Genomic DNA, 18,079 nt, shown 5'->3' with positions numbered 1-18,079 from the left:
ATGGTTCCTGAACGTGTTGGGAATTGTACTCTCGTCCTCCTGTGGAAATAGAAGGGCTATATGGAGAACATAATAAATGTCTTTATAGCCTGGTCTGCCAGCACCGTTGCTCCCATCAGCAGCGAGCACTGACACTGATGGTGAGTTACAGCTCTAACTCTCGCTGACTGGGACACTTCTGTGCCAGGTGTGTGCTGTGCCTTGAGGCTTGTGTGGGAGCAGCAGCACTGGGCCTGGTGCACAGGCATCCGTTGAGTTAGGTGGAGGAGATTGTCCTTGATGTGGTAGGAACAAAGTCCAGGCTTGTTGTGTCCCTCTCTGCTTCCTGTTGGGTTGGTGTCAGCTCCCCCAGTAGATCTGATGTGGCATCTGATGGGTTTGTGTCCAGCCAGTGCCCGGTAGTGCGACTGCAGGTCCTTGTCTGATGTGCTTCTGCTCCAGCACTTTCTCTGAGCACTTACGTGTTGCATCTCATGCCCTTTCTGGGAGGGCGCTGCTTTTCTGCCTGGAGGTCTGTATTATTCTACCCTGACTTCCAAGAGGATTTCACAGACAGATGGATTGTTCTGTGTGTTTGTTTCTTTTGCATGTTCGCACCCTACTCAGATGGATTGAGTCAATCTTCTGCTCTTGTTCCCAGTGAGGGGATTCTCACCTGCCCTGATGCCATGCTGGCAGCAGGCTGATGGCCTTGGGGTGTGCCTCCTGTTGCTGCCAGAGGACTGGGAACAGACAGATGTATGTGGCAAGTTGGTCTCCTCCAGTGTCCTGGCTCTAAGGGAATGCATCACAAAAGAGGAGGAAATACAGTAACTCTTAGACTGAGGAATGCTGGAAATCATGTGAGAATATGAGAAGCAGCTGCAGAAAGTGTTTCGTGTCCGTTTTTAGGAAGTTCTTAATATTGTGAGGTGTTCACAATGTCCTCAAGGTTGCACTGACACAGGAGGCATGCTTTTGACCACTTTATAGTTGGGAAAAACACAGTGAAAAGCACCCCCTTCACTCTTGTGTGGGTGCAGCTCTGGTCAGAGGTGAACAGCTGTGTCCTTGGCATGTACAGATCAGGGGAACAGCGTGTTCAGACTCTGTCCCTTCTGCGGCAGGCAGTGCTGCTGCTGTAGGTGACAGTGCAGGACATGCTCCTTTCCTGGCATTTCTAACTAATAGCATGTTATTGCCGGCCAGTCAAAAGAGGTGATTGTCCTGCTCTGCTCTGCACTGATACGGAGCATTTTGAGTTCTGAGGGCAGTTTTGGGCACCCCAATATAAAAAACCATTAAGCTGTTGGGTCTGGAGGGGAAGCCTTATGAGGAGCTGCTGAGGGCACTTGGTTTGTTCAGCCTGGAGGACACTGAGATCAGACCTTGCTGGAGTCTGACACCCTCCCGAGGGGCAGCAGAGGGGCGGGTACTGATCTCTTCACTCTCGTGAAGACTCAGTAACAGGACTCAAGGGAACGACTGGAGCTCTGTCAGGAGATTTAGGCTGGATATCAGGAAAAGATTTTAAACCCAGAGAGTGGTCATGCACTGGAACAGGCTCCCCAGGTCATGGCCCCAAGGTTGACAGAGGTCAAAGAGTGTTTGGACAATGCTCTCAGTACATGGTAGAATTGTTGGGGTGACCTGCATGGGGCTGGGAGTTGGACTCGATGATCCTGATGGATCCCTTCCAACTCAGCATATTCTATGATTCTCTGATTTGGCGATGTAGGGAATCAGAGCTAGCTTGCAAACCCAGACACCCTGACCTGCAATCCAGACTGTTGTTGATGCTTCCTCTGTGTCCTCTTTCCCTGCCACAGAGTTGTCACTTCTTCCTTTTCCCTCCTCCCTGCAAACTCCTGCACCTCTCAAATTGCTCTCTCTCTTACTGTAGGTCTTCTTGAGCTGAAGGGATGAAAATTGCCAATTGGAAAGTCGCTGTCACTGTCCTGAGCTTTATGCTGACTTCTGGAGTCGCAGTTGATGTCTTTGGGCACATGAACCTGGGAGAGTGTCCCCTGTCCATGATATAGGCAGCGGCTGGAGCATGCATCACTGTAAGGGTTACACGATTTCAGTGCTGGTGGTGACACTGTTCCAGTACAAGGGGGTTGAGTGCAAAATGGAACTAAAATGATACAGAATTCCAGATCCCCTCCCACCCTGAGGGTCTCCTTCTGCTCCCTCCTTTTCTGCTGGGCAGCATCATCCCTGGGCTCCCTCATGCCTGATCAGTCCCTGCCCTCCCCATCATCACCTGCATCCATCGCGCAACCAGTCCCAGGATCACCCTGAGTCTGACTTCTCTCTCCCTTTTTCACGCTGTCATTCCAGAGCGGGATGGTTGGCCACCGAAGCTACAATGTCGTCCTTGACGACCTCCAGTGAGGGAGAGAACTCCACTCCCAGGTTTGTTGTTGGTTCCAGAGATGATGAGACAGAATTTCTGGGATCAAACATGAAGACAGATGAAACCGATTTCTTTGAAGATGATGAAGAGGAGGAGTCGGTAAGGAGGTCCCAGCATTCTAGGCTGGAGCACCTGTGCAGAATCCCTGGGTCTTGGCCAGGTTGTGCGTGGTTACTGCTGAGGCTGCAGGCAGTTGGAACACGGCTCTGGTTGTGAGGCACAGCTGTGGGACATGGCAGTGGCATTTCTGATTAGGCACATTACTGTTGTCATGCTGCCTCAGGAAATCCAGCATTTTCGCTTGCAGGTCTGATTCAGGGACAATAGTGGATTTCTGTGTCCTAGAAACTTAACCCTGAGACTCCTGTAAACCTTTTTATTTCACCAGGAAAATTTTTGAGGAAAACTCTGGAACCTGTGAAAAGGGCAGAGGTGTCTTTGCAGAAGAGAAACATTTATTCATTTCTGTCACCTCCAAGAATATGAGAATGATCTCCAGCTCCCAACTGCTTTTGACCCCTACTCAGTGTCATATTAAATTTTATTAAACTGATCTCTGTCTTCTCTTAGCCACCGGAACGGCAGATCGTGGTGGGAATCTGTGCCATGACCAAAAAGTCTAAGTCAAAGCCCATGACACAGATTCTAGAACGTCTGTGCAAGTTTGAGTACATCACAGTGGTGATCATGGGGGAAGATGTTATTCTGAACGAACCAGTGGAGAACTGGCCCTCTTGTGACTGTCTGATATCCTTCCACTCCAAAGGTAACACATCTATAGCAGGCCTTAGCCTGCTTGAGTTGTGGGCAAGGGAGCTTGCTCTCAACCTTCCCCTCTGTCCCTGCCCTATATTTCAGGATTCCCCCTGGATAAGGCGGTTGCTTATGCCAAGCTGTGCAAGCCATTTCTGATCAACGACCTTGATATGCAGTATTATATCCAGGACAGGTGGGTATCCAAGACACTAAAGCCTCTTCCCTCTTCCTCTGTCTGATTCTCAGCACACTGCACAGAATTCATCTTCCTGGCCACAAGCAAATGAGTGAGGTGGGGGGAAGGGGACCTTAGCTGTGCCTTTTTGGGGTTGTTCCTCCAAAACATGGAGGGGAATAGCTTTGAGGGTAAACCATTGAGACTTGGCATATTTAATTTTCTGGTGCAAACGTCTTGTAAGGAATGGATGGGAAGTAGGAATTGGGAGAGTTCTCACAGAACAAGGCTGCCACGACTAGTGACTGCTGTTCGTCACTAGTGGGAATGAAGTCTTCCCACTGACATGTACTGAGGACCTCCTACACTCTTCTGACACTGTTTGTCCTCTACAGGCGTGAAGTGTATCGGATCCTTCAAGAGGAAGGAATAGACCTGCCTCGCTATGCTGTGCTCAATCGAGACCCTGACAGACCAGAAGGTCAGTGTCCAGGCTCTACTGAAAGCCATTTCCCCAGGCTATGCTATTTAAGATACTCTGTAGAGAACAGGCACTGGTAGTCACCTCAAGGAGACCTGACTCACAAATCTGTAGGGTTTTTTTGTGAATAAAGGTCCCAACAGCAAAACTGGCTGATGGGTTGGGAAGGGGCTGTGGCTCTGCACTTAGGGCTGTCTCACCTTTGCTCATGTGCTGCTGCTGTGCTCTGTCTTCAGAGTGCAACCTGGTGGAAGGAGAGGACCATGTGGAGGTGAATGGAGCTGTTTTCCCAAAGCCGTTTGTAGAGAAGCCAGTCAGTGCTGAAGACCACAATGTGTATATTTACTACCCGACATCAGCAGGTGGGGGCAGCCAGCGGCTCTTCCGTAAGGTGAGGAGGGGTCCCCAGAGCTGATGTTGAAACCAACAGATCTATGGGTCTGAGACCCACACGGCTTCAGCGAGGAGTGTTAGGGCAAGTGAAGGGGAAACAAAGGTTTTGTGTTATGGAAGTCTAGACCTTCTTAGAACTTGATTTGTTCGACTCCATATACGTGGGAATCACAGAAGGACATATTTTACTGGTAATGCTGACTTCCCCTTCCCCATCCTCTATGTGACATGAGTCCCATTTTGAGCAGTCATGGAGCACTGTGGTCCTTTATGAATTGCACGTTGCTTTTTCCAGATCATTTCCTGGGTTTATCAAGATGATTTTTAAAAAAATCTTCTCTTCTTGTCCTTTAGCATTATTCCTGCCCTTCTCAGCTTAGTGTAGCTTGCACATGTGATAAAGGCAGTATTTTTTCCTAGATTCCACAGTAAATCTGCCTTTACTCACTTCTCCCACTTTGCCAGTGAACAGTTATATCTGTGATGTATCTTTTTCCCAATCAGTTACGCATCTACCATTAATATTTCTAAAATGATTGTTCCCTTAGGTAAGATACAGGCATGCCACTTGAGATTGTATCTAAAGCCTTAATAAAAATGAAAACATTATCCTTGATGTTGATAAGATCAGTCCCCCTCCTGGAAGGAAGTTAAATGGGTTGGATTATCCTCTGTCATTGTTTATTTTAATTTGCCTATTGGGCTTCTTACTTTTTATGTTTTTGTCCACTGTTTTTTTTTTTTTACATATCACTGAAGTGGTTGGAGTCAACCTAATGGTCTGTAATATCTTTTCTCCTCTTTAAAGCCTGGAAAATGACATACCTACTGCCCATGTTTTGCAGTCTCTTTGTCCTCTAATAAAAAAAGTGTGCTGTAGCAGCTGGGGGTTCTGAGAGGCTAATTCTCCACTAATTCCACTAATTCTTGAAACTTCTTAATTTTGTTGTTCCATCTAAAAAAAAGGGAGCCTGGTATTCTCCCCTGAGGTGCTTATTCTGTACTCTCAGATTGGCAGCCGGAGCAGCGTGTACTCGCCAGAGAGTACTGTGAGGAAGACAGGCTCCTACATTTATGAAGAGTTCATGCCTACGGATGGCACTGATGTAAAGGTAAAGGAAAGCCTGGAACAGCTCCTTTCTTCTCCAGGTCTGTGAGAGCTGAAGGTTGGGGAGTCCTGCTTAGTCCTGCTTAGGCTCTGGAGTGTGTGTTTAAGCTGTGAGGAGCTGACTGTGCAGCTTGGGCCCCAAAGGGGGGAGTGTGTGCTCTGTAGGTCACACCAGGAGGAATGTGTGAGACCATCTGAACTCCTTCTCCGTGTCTGCACCAGAAATACCTTCTGGAAGGTGCAGTTAGTCTAGGTGCCTATGTCAGGTGTAACTCTGTCTCTTCCAGGTGTACACTGTTGGGCCGGACTATGCTCATGCAGAGGCTCGCAAATCTCCCGCTTTGGATGGGAAAGTGGAACGGGACAGCGAAGGGAAAGAAATCCGTTACCCGGTCATGCTGACTGCCATGGAGAAACTCGTTGCTCGTAAAGTCTGTGTAGCCTTCAAGGTCTGTGTTTTCTTTCATGTGCAAGCAGGACTTCATGAATGTCTGATCCATATATCTGGGTCAGAGTTAAAACTTGTCACCCTGGCGTGTCTCAGGCATGGCAGTCCTCCATACCTGATTGCCAGCTGCTGGTCCTGCTGGGCAGAGGTGCCTGGGAAGGCAGGAGGCCTGCAGCAAATGCCCGCTGTGCTGGCAGGTACCTGGTGTCCCATGTACATCTGAGCATTTAATATGGGATCTTGAGCGTGCTGCTCTCTATCTGACCTGTGCTCATCCTGCCTTTACTATTTCCTGCTTTTGTTTATGTGAAAATTTGGCCTTTCTGCTTTTCTTTTTTTTAATGGTGTTTTGGTACTTTTTTTCCCTTTTTTTATTTTCTTTTTTATCTGGCTCTGGTGTAGATTTATGTTTTATTTTGCATGTGGGTAGAGAGTGCATGAGTCTAGGTATGGTTCCATGACATGTTCAGTAATGTCAGCAGAAGAAACACTGGCTTCTTGTTCCTCTCACTGTAATCAGTAGCCCATGTAGTTTTGCTGATTCAGGCTTGGGCTCCTTTCAACCTTGTAGCCTTTTCCACATAATGATGGATATCTTTGCCGGCACCACTTCTTGTCTGTGCTTATCAGTCTGGTTCAAAACTGTTGGATTGGGAAGGAAGAGCAGGAGATCCCTCAGGAGCTGCTCTATTTTAGGCCACTAGAGCTCTGGGAGGTTCTGTGTTGGCTTCATCTGGGGGTTTGCAGCTTGGGCCTTTGGTACGGCAATGAGGGTGAAAAGGTTCCTCTGAAGGGCCTGGCCCTTCATGGCTATGGTATGTGTTCACACTTCTTGGAGACCTGTGAGGTGGGCACAGAGTGGAGGATGGCTGCAGCATCAGTGGGGCTGAACTGGGCAGCATTGGCTGGATCTGTGTGTGCCCCACTGGCAGGGCAGCTGCTGTCCCCCACTGTGGTAGTGGTCCCTCATTGTGTGCCCAAGTCCCGTGTCCTCTTGCTTCTTCCTGCAGCAAACTGTGTGCGGGTTTGACCTCCTGCGGGCCAACGGCCACTCCTTTGTTTGTGATGTGAATGGCTTCAGCTTTGTGAAGAACTCCATGAAGTATTATGATGACTGTGCCAAAATCCTCGGGTATGTACAATTCAAATTTTGATAAGGGAGTACGATAATTCACAGCAAAGAAAAATGAACATGGAGTCCTGGTCAGTATGTCAGAGAAGTCTGCAGGTGGTTCATTTGGGTCATTTGTTCAGCAAATGAAAGCTTGGCTCTGGGAGGAATGAGTTACTTATTTTTAGCCCCTGGAGCTCCTGCCTGCATTGGCATTAGCTGTCCTGTCTTTGTCTACAGCTAGGTGTATCTTACAGGACTTTTCATTGTTAAGCTTTCTTGCAGTATTGGTGATGTGAGGGATAGTGGTACCCCTTTGGGGTGCCCTCATTAACCCACAGTGTAATAGGTGTCTCTCCAAGGAAAGTGAGGGGAAATTCTGTGTCTCTCTTCAAAGTCTTTCAGCTGGACTGCTAAGGAGGAGGTGTAGAACCAAGGGAATGGAATTTCTTGTGAGTGTTGTATTCTGATTTTTTCCAGAAATATAATCATGCGGGAATTGGCTCCCCAGTTTCATATACCCTGGTCCATCCCAACAGAGGCAGAAGACATTCCCATCGTCCCCACAACTTCAGGCACTATGTGAGTACCTGCCATCTTCTCAAAAGAATGCCAGTGATGGCTACGTGAGGGGCAAAGTGCAAACCCTGTCCAAGGGTCCAACACCACTAGCAGCTCAGTGTCCTCCAGCTGCTGTGCTGCTTAGAAGCCAGGAATGCCTGTGGAAAGGCTTAGCCATGCACACAGAAGACATGGCATGGCATGTAGGTTTGCTGAATGCAGACAAGCAGTCCCTGAAGAAATTATGGGAACTGCTCACATAGCTTTCAGAGGGCCCAAATTCTTGATCAGAACAGGAAACAGATCAGGGCATTGATGTAGCTGGCTGACCTGTTAGGATCTGAAGAGCTTTAACTGTTTCTGCAGCCTTGGTACTTGTACCTGCTTTAGTCTGAGAGAATTTCTGACCCTGATGGGGAAAGCAGCTATCAGAAGAATGGAACTGAAAGACAAATGGGAAACTACTCCCTGGTGGCAATTCTGGAGTGTAGGGGCACATTAGTCAGGTGTACCTTATGTGTCCCCAGGATGGAGCTTCGCTGTGTAATTGCAGTCATCCGGCACGGAGATCGCACCCCAAAGCAGAAGATGAAGATGGAAGTGAAGCACGCGCGGTAAGAGCCAAGGCAAGAAGGTGCTGTGCTGCTGGAAAGGGAGGAGGGCCTGTGCTCTGAACCAGGAGCAGAAGGATGAGTGTGTGGGAGGCAGAGCTTTTTTCTGGCTCCATCCAAGCAAATGCTTTCAGCCCAGTTGAGAAAACTCCCTTCCCCCATAAGGATCCTGGCACCTTCTGTGTGAACACTGGAAGGGAGAGTGAAGGTCTGCTAGGTGCTGTAAAGGGAAGTGCGCCACTAAACTGAAAGCTAATTAGTGGCTATATTGAAAGCCACTTGTTTTTTCAGAATTTCTGAAGCACAGGGAGGAGCCAACAGGCTGCTGGTTCTCCCTGAAAGACAGAGACTGAATACACATGTAGGGATGACGCTCCTTGTATTACTGAAAGGGCAGAAAATGAATCAACATTCTTTGTTCACTGTTCAGGTTCTTTGAATTATTTGAGAAATATGATGGTTACAAGACAGGGAAGTTGAAACTGAAGAAACCAGAGCAGCTACAGGTAAGGAAGTCCATTTTGGGGTTACTGTGTGGGACATGCAGGTAGTAGAGATTCTGGTGCAAGGTAATTCTTTGAGCGGGTAAAAACCCTCAAAAGGGCAACAGTCTGTCACACAGAGGCTCCCTGTCTCATTCTGCACTCTGTGCGCACTCAGCTGGTTGACAACAGGAGAGCAGAATGGAAACTTCTCCGGGCTGATGTGCACACTGTAGGATGGGGATGTAGGACCCGATGCAGCTTGCACACCTGCTGCGGTTGCCTCTGGTGGCAGAAAGGAGTGGGGTAGTTGGAGGTACCTGCTCGATTCTCAAGGGGAGTGGAGCACAGGGTGGGAATGAAGCAAACTGCCATGTGAAAGTTTGTCCTGCCTGAGCTGTGTCTTATGAAATGACATATCTCTGAGGAGTGTCTATCTGGACCTGATGCTAGGTCAAGCTGTAAGGAGTACTCACAGGAGTTTACAGTGGTGAGTCTGAGGCAGAATTGCTGTCTGCTTTCCAACAGGAAGTGCTGGACATTGCACGGCAGCTTGTGGTAGAGCTGGGAAACCACAGTGATTGTGAAATTGAGGAGAGGAAATCCAAACTGGAACAACTGAAGAGCGTCTTGGAGATGTAAGAGTTCCTATCTCAGGGCACCATGGGTTTGCCTCAGAGCATATGATACAGAAACAAATTGTGCTGCTGGTGTCCTGGCCAGATGGCCCCAGAGACTGGGGTCTCCTTTGTCCTGTGTTAGCAGCTGTACATGAAAGGTACCATGATCCTAACCTTTTCTTATTGACATCAAGCCCCCTGCTGGTTCTTGTCCTAGGTGTATCTGGTCTTTGACTAAACAACTTGAGAAAATTGAGCTTTCGTTGCTGCAGGAGAGAAACTGGAGTCCTGAAGGGACCATGTTGATATGAAGCCTTTTGATAAATTTGGAACAAATCTTGTTGTCCTGGTGCCAAAAGTTTAACAAAAAGGAGCTCAGAAAATATGAACAGATGTTTGTGTCCTTTCAGGTTTTATACAGTTGAAATAAAAGACAATATGGTGGTGTTGGCATCTTAGAAACAAAACCAGGGTTTCTCTCAGGACTGCAGGTCGCTGTGGCACACACAGCTGATGTCTGTGTTCAGATTGAGTCTCTGGAGCACAGAAGAGCATTTTTTGCGGTAATTCCCTCCCCTGCTCTTTCTGCTCATTGCAGAAATTAATTATCCTCAATGCATCTGTCAGAGTATTTTTTGTTGTGATCTCATTAATTCACTTGTTAAAGATGTAGATAGAGATTAAAACCCTAGTGAGGAATGTTCTCAAGAGTGTTCTCGGTTGAAGAGCAAGTAAATGGATTTTTGAATTTCGTTTGGGGGACCTGTTTGGCTTTTTCTTGGGGGGATGTGCTCGGTCACAGGGAGATGGCAAAAATCTTGATATTCCATGGCGGTGGGTGTTGCAGCAGAAAGTCTCTTGCCTGTGCTGTACTTGAGCTGTGTGCTGCCTGGGGACCTCTGGGCAAAAGCTGAGTGGAATTGACTTGTTTTTTCTCCCCTCCCTTGTGACAGGTATGGGCATTTTTCTGGCATTAACCGTAAGGTTCAGTTGACTTATCTGCCTCATGGACATCCAAAAACTGCAAGTGAAGATGAAGGTAAAGAAACCTCATGTTGCTACCCTGATCTTCAAGGCTAGAGTTCAGGTGTGCGTGCAGCTACCCTACTTGTATAGGCCTCTAGACATGCAGGCCAAAACTGGTGACCTGTGTCTTGTCTTTGCTCACATCATAGGAAATGTTGGAGTGATGCATAATGTGGTTACCAGTACACCCTGGTTTGTGCCACAGGGCTTGTGCTTCTAATTTTGTGAATGCGACCTTATACCTTCAAAAAGTAGTGACCGAATTTCCTCCTTTGTGGTTCGGTTCCTGGGGATTTTGGGTCAGGTTTATGTTGAGAACACTGTAGGGTGCTGATGACAACCTTTTCTTCCTCCCCTCCTCTCCCTCTGCAAGCTCAGCTATGAGATTTGATGTAGTCAGTACCTGTTTGTCTCCTAGAAGCTCGCCGAGAGTCCTCCCCCTCCCTTCTCCTGGTGCTTAAGTGGGGTGGAGAGCTGACCCCAGCAGGAAGAGTCCAGGCAGAAGAGCTGGGGCGAGCCTTTCGCTGCATGTATCCTGGAGGCCAAGGTGAGCTTTGTCCAGGTACCTCTGGTCCTGCCCTGTGCCTGCCAGGCTGCCCAGCCCAGGTGAGGGTTACTCAGGCTGTGGCTGTGTGTGGCCTCTAGGACTAATTCTTGTTCTTTTGAGTTGACATGGCAGGAATAAATAGTTTTGCACCCAGAAATGTGTAAGCTGTTCTGAGAGGTCTGCTGCAGTCGTTAAACTTCAGTGTGTCAGAGCTTTCTTTAAATAATATGCCAGGATTCAAAAAAAAAAAAAAGGCTGTTCTAATAAGATACATTCTGATGCAGCAAATATGACTCAAAATTTATGGACTATTAAAAAGAATTTAAGTCAGATGTAGAGAACGGAGGAAATCTGTCTTGGAACACAGATAATCCTACCCTGAGACAGGAGAATAGGATGCTCCTCCATATTTTTTCCATCATAGTTCTGTGACACTGAAAAGCATCTAGTATGCACACAAATCAACAAGAGCCAAAAATTTAAAAAAAAAAAAAAAAAAGACTGAGATTGGAGATTGCCTTTGAGTCAGGACTAATACAGTGCCGCTGGATTGGCCCAGTGAGCCCAGTATTGGATACTGCTTGTCTTTGACTTGTATGTTTAATTAATTCAATTTAATTAGTTACATTTCAAATTAATTAAGGAAATTTAAATTGGATTGGAGAAGATTTCCTTCTGGAATAAGGAAGAATTAGTTACCCCTGGTGGAAAAGGATTGGGTCAGGGAACACTTAAGCAAGCTGGACATACGTGAGCCCAAGGGCTCTCACGGGCTGCACCCACAGTGCCGAGGGAGCGGGGGGGTGTCCCCACAAGGCCACTCGAGATTCTCTTTGAAAGTCTGTGTGGACTGGGGGATGCGCCTGAGAATTGGAGGAGAGGAAATGTCACTCCTCGCCTCAAAAATGCCAAGCAGGAGGGCCCAGGGGAGCTGCAGCCAGGTCAGCCTCAGCACAGTCCATGGGATTGTAGTGGAGCAACTAATCCTGGAGACCGTTCCTCAGCACATGAAGGATAGGCCAGTGACTGTGAGTAGTCAGCAAGGATTCACAAAGAGAAGTCATGCTTAACTGATCTGATAACCTCCTGCCCCTCTTCTGAGAGCTCAGAGTCATTCTGAAACACAGCTTTGAAGACTTCTGCTCCATGTGGTCATCCATCTCTCCATGAGAGTGCTGTGTTCTTGAGTAGCATTTGGTGCCTAGCAGCTTTGTCAAGACGTACATCTGACTTCTGTATAGTGCTTGTCCTTGTCTGTCAGGGTGTTTCTCTGAGTTGTGAGGTAAGAGCTGGGAACAGTGTTCCCAGTGTACCCTGTCGTGTCTGTGTGACTGGGTGCTGTGCAGAATCACCGTTGGAGTGCAGAGTCACCCTGGGATTCAAGGCAGCAGCAGCAAATAGTCACTGATAGTCACTGTCTTTGAAGGTCAGACTCAAGAGCTGCATGAATTGCTTTCCTTTGTTGTTGATCAGACTCCTGTGGCTGTTTCCATCAGAAATAAACTGGCAATTTGTACCACAGGGTTATTGTCGCTGTAGAGGATATGCTTTGGAAACTGTTCCCTGCTGAACAGCCTGGCCTGCAGTTCTGAGGGCAGCAGGGCCTGCTCTTGTGCAGAAAACAAGCAGAAGGAAGTGATTTTTTTTTTCCACTCATCTTTTTCTGCACCAGTGTATGCAGGCTAGCAGCACTCTTACAGACTATTTAGAGGGGTTTGCTGCAGAATTTGGGCAGCATCAAACTTGACTGGTGAATGCTCACTTCTTCCCTCAAAATGAACTTTCCCAACTTAAGCAAAGCCTTCATTACGTTTCTAGTCCTCATATATGTCTGGAACTGTTGATTTTGAAGCAGCCCAAGTGCACATGACAGTGATTAATTCTCTAAATAACTTTGCTACCACAATAAAGTTTGTTGTCTAAACCAGTATATTCAGCTGATAGTCTTGCAGGTGTCAGAATATGAATTTTAAGTTGTCCTCTGTTCCAGGTGATTACGCTGGTTTCCCTGGCTGTGGCTTGCTCAGGCTGCACAGCACCTATCGCCATGATCTCAAGATCTACGCCTCAGATGAGGGGCGAGTTCAGATGACAGCAGCAGCTTTTGCAAAGGTCCTTCCTCTCTTTTGGGCATCCGTTTGTTCTGCCATGTTAGTCTTAAAATATGCTATTTCTAAAGGAAAACCTCTAGTGATGAGGAAGGAGCTGTCCTAGAATCTTCCCCCTCTCTGTTGGATGGACTGGGGTACACTGAGCTAATAGCAGGTGTATGGGGCAGGACTGAACATCTGGTGCAGCTGCACACATCTGTCACCTTTAGTGTCCTGTCCAGGACAGGACTCTGACTGGAGAAGGAGTTATGCATGGAGTGTTGCTGGTGTTTGGTGTTAGAGCACACCAAACCTGTTACTGAGTGTTAATTGCCTATGGAATGAGTGTTCCTGGGATGGCTGCCCAGCCAGAGGGGTTATTCCTTGCCAGATGGATTTAAAAAGGTAGTGAAATATCTGGTGCAGTGTGGAGGGGGGAAGAAGACAGGTTCGTCCACAGCTAAAGCTTGAGCCAAGGGGGATTCTGTGGTGACCTTAGCTGGTCTTCAGAGCCTTTGCTTTATCAACATTTTCAAGCAAATTGAGTTGGCTGCTCTACATTTGCCCAGACAAATCTGGGGCTGCTGCAGACAGAGCTGTCTATTGCTTTAATAGCTCTAGAAGCATGCCAGAGTCACCTCTGACAGGAGGGGCTGTTGCTGTAAAACTGCTCTTCAAGGACAGTTGAGATTTCACTCAAGTTGGCTGAATTCTGGCCATGGAACTGCCAGAAATGTTTGTTGCTTGGGTTGCACAGAGCTGAAATCTTGTCCTGTGTGGCTTTAGGGTCTGCTGGCCCTGGAAGGAGAGCTGACCCCCATCCTGGTGCAAATGGTGAAAAGTGCCAACATGAACGGTCTGCTGGACAGTGACAGTGATTCCCTTAGCAGCTGTCAGCACAGAGTGAAAGCACGACTGCATGAAATCATGCAGAAGGATGCTCAGTTCTGTGAAGAGGATTACGAAAAGGTAAAGCACCTGTGTGACTTCACTGCTCCCTGTACCTGGAAGGAGAATAGGATTTCTGTAGTGGCTTGATTTTAAGTCTGTGGTATGTGAACAGAATTTAGTTAGTTTGAGATCAATTCTGGCCAAAATTACAGGATATGCACAGAAGTGTGCAGGTCAATAGCCCCTGCCCTTCTTTGAGTGACAGTCCTCAGTGTTGCTCTGCTGACCCCTTCAAGATTCATCATGGTGCCTTCCTATCTCTTTACGAGTCCCAGTGCATTTTGTTCTTGTGAGTGTGCTTAGAAGAGCCCTTGTGGTTTCCCACATGCTGTCCAGAGCAATCCCAACTGCTGTGGGCAGGGAGTCTGCCTCGTTGGATTCTAGATCCATGCTCTGTGCACGTGTGGACAGACCTTTTGGTTACAAATCCTTATGTGTCCTCTCAGAGTCTGGCAGCTGCAGAGTACAGAGCTTGGGCTGCATCCAGCACTATAGCTGTGAAAGCCCTGTAGCTGCTTCTCCAGCAAGCCCTGAAAATACTGTTTTCCCCCATACTCTGAGATGTGATTACTGGACCAAAATCCATTAAGGAGCATATTTATCACCTCAAAGAACTACTTGAAAAGTCTATGAAGCCCTTCTGCTCAAGCATAGAAGCAAAGTGAGTCAAGAGAGGATGTTGCAGGTAGAGGGAGGTCCCATCTAATGGGAGCAGTTGTTTGTTCCCTCTGAATTTGGTCCTGAGGAAGTTTTTAAAACGTGCCTGACTACTCCTAGGAGTAGTCCAGCTTCAACTGGGAACACAGCTTTTGTCCCAAGTCAAAAAGCAGTACAACTGCAAAAGGCAGATATTTTGTGATCCCAGTTTGTAAAGACACTAACTAATCTCTGCTGGACTCTTCTTTCAGCTAGCACCAACAGGCAGTGCTTCTCTGCTCAACTCTATGACCTTTATCCAGAACCCGGTTGAAGTCTGTAACCAGGTGTTCACCCTGATTGAGAATCTCACCTCCCAGATACGAAAACGTCTGGAAGACCCAAAATCTGCAGGTGACCATCAGAACTGGAAAGGGTCTGGAACAAATTAATTTATTGTTACATCTTCAGAGCTCCCAAACACCACTAGGGCTTATGTTTGTTCATAGTAAAGAAATTCTAAAGTGAAGTTCTCTATGTGCCGTTGACGTGGAAGGCTCCTGTTCCACTTTTCGACTACTGTTAAAGGGGGCTATAATGTAAAGGAAATTATTTGTGCATCCTGGTTTAGCACGAATGTAAACAGCAGCAGTATAGCGTGCAGAGATATGCCTAGTTTTTTCAGGCATTTTCTGCAGACTTAAACAGCAGGTTTTTCAGTCACAATTTGTTAATCTCTAAGAACTTTCCAAATAACAGTGCAAGATCTTTAAAAAGATGTTTTGGGGACATTCCACAGGATTTATGGCAGACAAGCAGGCAAATGGTTTCACTTTTTCAAGCATTTCAAAAGCAGCTTGTTGCTGCAGGTTAAAACTTTGTGCAACAGGTCTAGCGGCTTTTCCAGACTAGGATTCCTGTGGGTGACACGATAATCAGAGCCATTCTGTGCTGAGAGAAGTCCATCATAGTTGTCACTTGAAATCTCTGCAGCAATAGTCATTGTTCTGTGATTCTGTGGTTCTCGGATGTGAATTTGTTTCAGGTTTGGTGTTCTCTGCTATTTAGACCTGCAGCTGTATCACAGTGAGACTTTGGAACTGATGCTGCAGCGCTGGACTAAGCTGGAGCGAGATTTCCGCATGAAGAACGGGCGCTATGACATCAGCAAGATCCCTGATATCTATGACTGCATCAAGTATGATGTACAGCACAACTGTGCACTCAGACTGGAAGGCACAGCTGAACTCTTCAAGCTCTCCAAAGCCCTGGCAGATGTGATCATACCCCAGGTAGAGCCCCTGTGATCATACCCCAGGTAGAGCCCCTGTGATCATACCCCAGGTAGAGCCCCTGTGATCATACCCCAAGTAGAGCCCCTGTGATCATACCCCAGGTAGAGCCTGTGGCACCAATTTCTGACCCTTTCTCTGTATGTTTTGTCTCAACTCCCTTACGCATTAACCCCCAAGGCAGTATATCGCAGTGAGTGTTTCTCAGATCTATCTTAGTGTTTGCGTACGGCCAAAACCATTTATGACTTAAAATGTGGCAGGGCTGGGCTCGTGGTTGAGGATTCTGGCAGGGTCAGAGTAATGAGCAGCTGATGCAGCAGCTTTTCCATGTTCATTGTAGCGTGTCACAGCACAGCTCTGAGCTGCGTGTGCTCTGCTGCGACATCCCGCCCTCCACATGCAAGGTCGTAAAAGTGAAGAGAGATTTCTGTGTTAAAGTTCTGGCAGGTTTGTTATTCCTGTCAAACTAGGACTTGCGCAGTTTTCAAAGTTGACTTGCTTCTTGCAAAGTTTTGTTTATGTGGGATGAGCTTCTACCAGCAAGGTCCAGCTGCACTTGTGCCCCTGTAGAGCAGAAGTGGTCTTCTAAACTTTTTCAGTGTTGCTGGTGAGATGCAGTTTTCAGCATAGCACTGCAGGCTTTGTCTTTGCCAATAGCAGTTGTTGCCTTAATGCTCATGCTAGTTCAGGGTGTAAGTTTGCATGTCATAGATTGGAGGTTCATTCATTCATTCATTGCACCTCTCAACTGTTGGGAGAATACTGACAGTCATGTCCAGACATGGCTGGAGTTCTTGGAACCCTCTGGAATATGTGAAGAAAAAAAAAAGAAAAAAAGGTGAGAGATGCTGAGTGACATCTCTCTTCCTGTCCTTGCTTAGTCAGCAGTGCTGCAAACAGGACTGTTGAAGTCAAGCTGCCTTTCATGTGAGAATGTGGTGAAGAACCAGGGCTCAGGTTATCTGTTGTTTTGTTCCTGCAGGAATATGGGATTAATAAGGAGGAGAAATTGGAGATTGCTATTGGCTTTTGTCTTCCTCTCATTAAAAAGATCCAGTTGGACCTACAGAGAACCCATGAAGATGAGTCTGTCAACAAACTGCATCCTTTGTAAGGCTTGTGCTGCATGCAGCTGGTGGTGGGGAGGGCAGCTATGGAGCAGTAGGTGGTTCCTATGCCATAACAGTGTATGGGTGCAGAAGGAGGTACTGAGCATACACTGAAGGACCTTCCAAGAAGAAGGCATGTCGATGCTCCTAGAACTAGAAGAGAAATGGAAAAGGCACACTGAGGTTGCCAACCAGGAGCACGCTGCCACAGAAGCTTCTACCCATTGTAGCCAGATGGTGATGCCTCATCCCTTTCCCTGCATGGGGCAAGTGTAGTGTGATGAGCCACTGCCCTACTGTGTGTCTCAGTTAGGATTCCATGAAACTTTCTGCTCTTGTGGCCTATGCTCCTACTGTTTGTTCTGTCCTGCTGCCTTTGACATTTCGCTGTGTGGGGTTATCTCATTCCTTTAAGCATACACAAGTATGACTGCATGATAGGTGGCAATTTGTTGGCAGACTGAATAACTCTGGGCTGGTTTTGGTTTAGGTACTCCAGAGGAGTCCTGTCACCAGGACGCCACGTTCGGACACGGCTGTACTTCACTAGTGAGAGCCATGTGCACTCCCTGCTCAGTATCTTCCGCTATGGGGGGCTCCTGGATGTAAGTGTCCCAGCAATGCTCACAGAGTAAGCCTCCCTGCTCTTTTTTCCAGTAACCTTTTCCAAGGTGGACAGTGTATGTTTGTAGTTTGCCCCTTGAGCCAGCTCTCCCAGAAATGCTGTGCATCAGTGGCCTCTGGCCAGCTCCATCTCTGTCATGTTTGTATGCTGCAGCTTCCTGTGCCTTTCCCGGCACAAAGGAGCATTGTTCTTCCTCAGTGCCTGTCTTGCTTGCACAGAGACATGTTTTCTCCAAAAGCTGTCCTACTGGTTTCAGGTGAACAGACCATTTACCTGTGTAGGAGGAAAGCAGTATGAGGCAATGGAGATGAGGGAATTTCTATCTTCCTGCTTCCTTCAGCCCTTTATTTCAAGAACTTGGCCCTATTATTTATTGTCTTTATCTCAATTCTAAGTCAATAAAATCACTTTGCTTACAGAGAAAGTAACTTGAGGTTGCAAATGCACAGACCATGCTCTCTATCAGAGAGGCAGGTGAATGACACATTTTTAGGGGACTAATTCATTCAACCCACCCTTTACTTTCTCTCATAACCTGCTTCCTGAAGAAATTGGCATGCAGACCCTGAGAAAAGCTCTGCTCCAGTCTCCTCGAGAGGCTCTCTGATTTACCTTTCTATTTTTAAGTACGGGCTGAAATGCCTTGTCAGTTTGGG

The 18,079-nt window shown here is 47.2% G+C and overlaps 1 protein-coding gene across 10 annotated transcripts in view; it reads left to right on the top strand.

Annotated features, from left to right (window-relative positions):
• Positions 1-18,079, top strand: part of PPIP5K1 (diphosphoinositol pentakisphosphate kinase 1) — a 46,259-nt gene that overhangs the window by 3,872 nt on the left and 24,308 nt on the right. For 7 of the 10 annotated variants that reach the window (XM_027897175.1, XM_027897184.1, XM_027897183.1 and 4 more), the window contains exons 2-22: positions 1,883-2,045; positions 2,323-2,497; positions 2,969-3,164; positions 3,257-3,347; positions 3,725-3,810; positions 4,047-4,201; positions 5,214-5,315; positions 5,599-5,760; positions 6,770-6,891; positions 7,351-7,452; positions 7,959-8,045; positions 8,473-8,548; positions 9,053-9,162; positions 10,098-10,183; positions 10,589-10,717; positions 12,708-12,829; positions 13,594-13,776; positions 14,667-14,808; positions 15,463-15,686; positions 16,672-16,799; positions 17,289-17,403. In XM_027897175.1, the coding sequence (XP_027752976.1) occupies positions 2,351-2,497; positions 2,969-3,164; positions 3,257-3,347; positions 3,725-3,810; positions 4,047-4,201; positions 5,214-5,315; positions 5,599-5,760; positions 6,770-6,891; positions 7,351-7,452; positions 7,959-8,045; positions 8,473-8,548; positions 9,053-9,162; positions 10,098-10,183; positions 10,589-10,717; positions 12,708-12,829; positions 13,594-13,776; positions 14,667-14,808; positions 15,463-15,686; positions 16,672-16,799; positions 17,289-17,403 (2,565 nt within the window). In that variant the 5' untranslated portion in view covers positions 1,883-2,045; positions 2,323-2,350. The remainder of the gene's footprint in view (positions 1-1,882; positions 2,046-2,322; positions 2,498-2,968; positions 3,165-3,256; positions 3,348-3,724; positions 3,811-4,046; positions 4,202-5,213; positions 5,316-5,598; positions 5,761-6,769; positions 6,892-7,350; positions 7,453-7,958; positions 8,046-8,472; positions 8,549-9,052; positions 9,163-10,097; positions 10,184-10,588; positions 10,718-12,707; positions 12,830-13,593; positions 13,777-14,666; positions 14,809-15,462; positions 15,687-16,671; positions 16,800-17,288; positions 17,404-18,079) is intronic. The other 3 variants (XM_027897176.1, XM_027897177.1, XM_027897179.1) reach the window with 2 other exon arrangements.

The sequence above is a fragment of the Empidonax traillii genome, unplaced genomic scaffold (genome assembly GCF_003031625.1).
Source record: "Empidonax traillii isolate 1590-97213 ecotype Southwest subspecies unplaced genomic scaffold, ASM303162v1 scaffold532:size433792, whole genome shotgun sequence".
Classification (NCBI taxonomy): Eukaryota; Metazoa; Chordata; class Aves; order Passeriformes; family Tyrannidae; genus Empidonax; species Empidonax traillii.
Note: the sequence above shows the minus strand (reverse complement) of the source record. Positions and strands in the feature narration are given on the sequence as shown.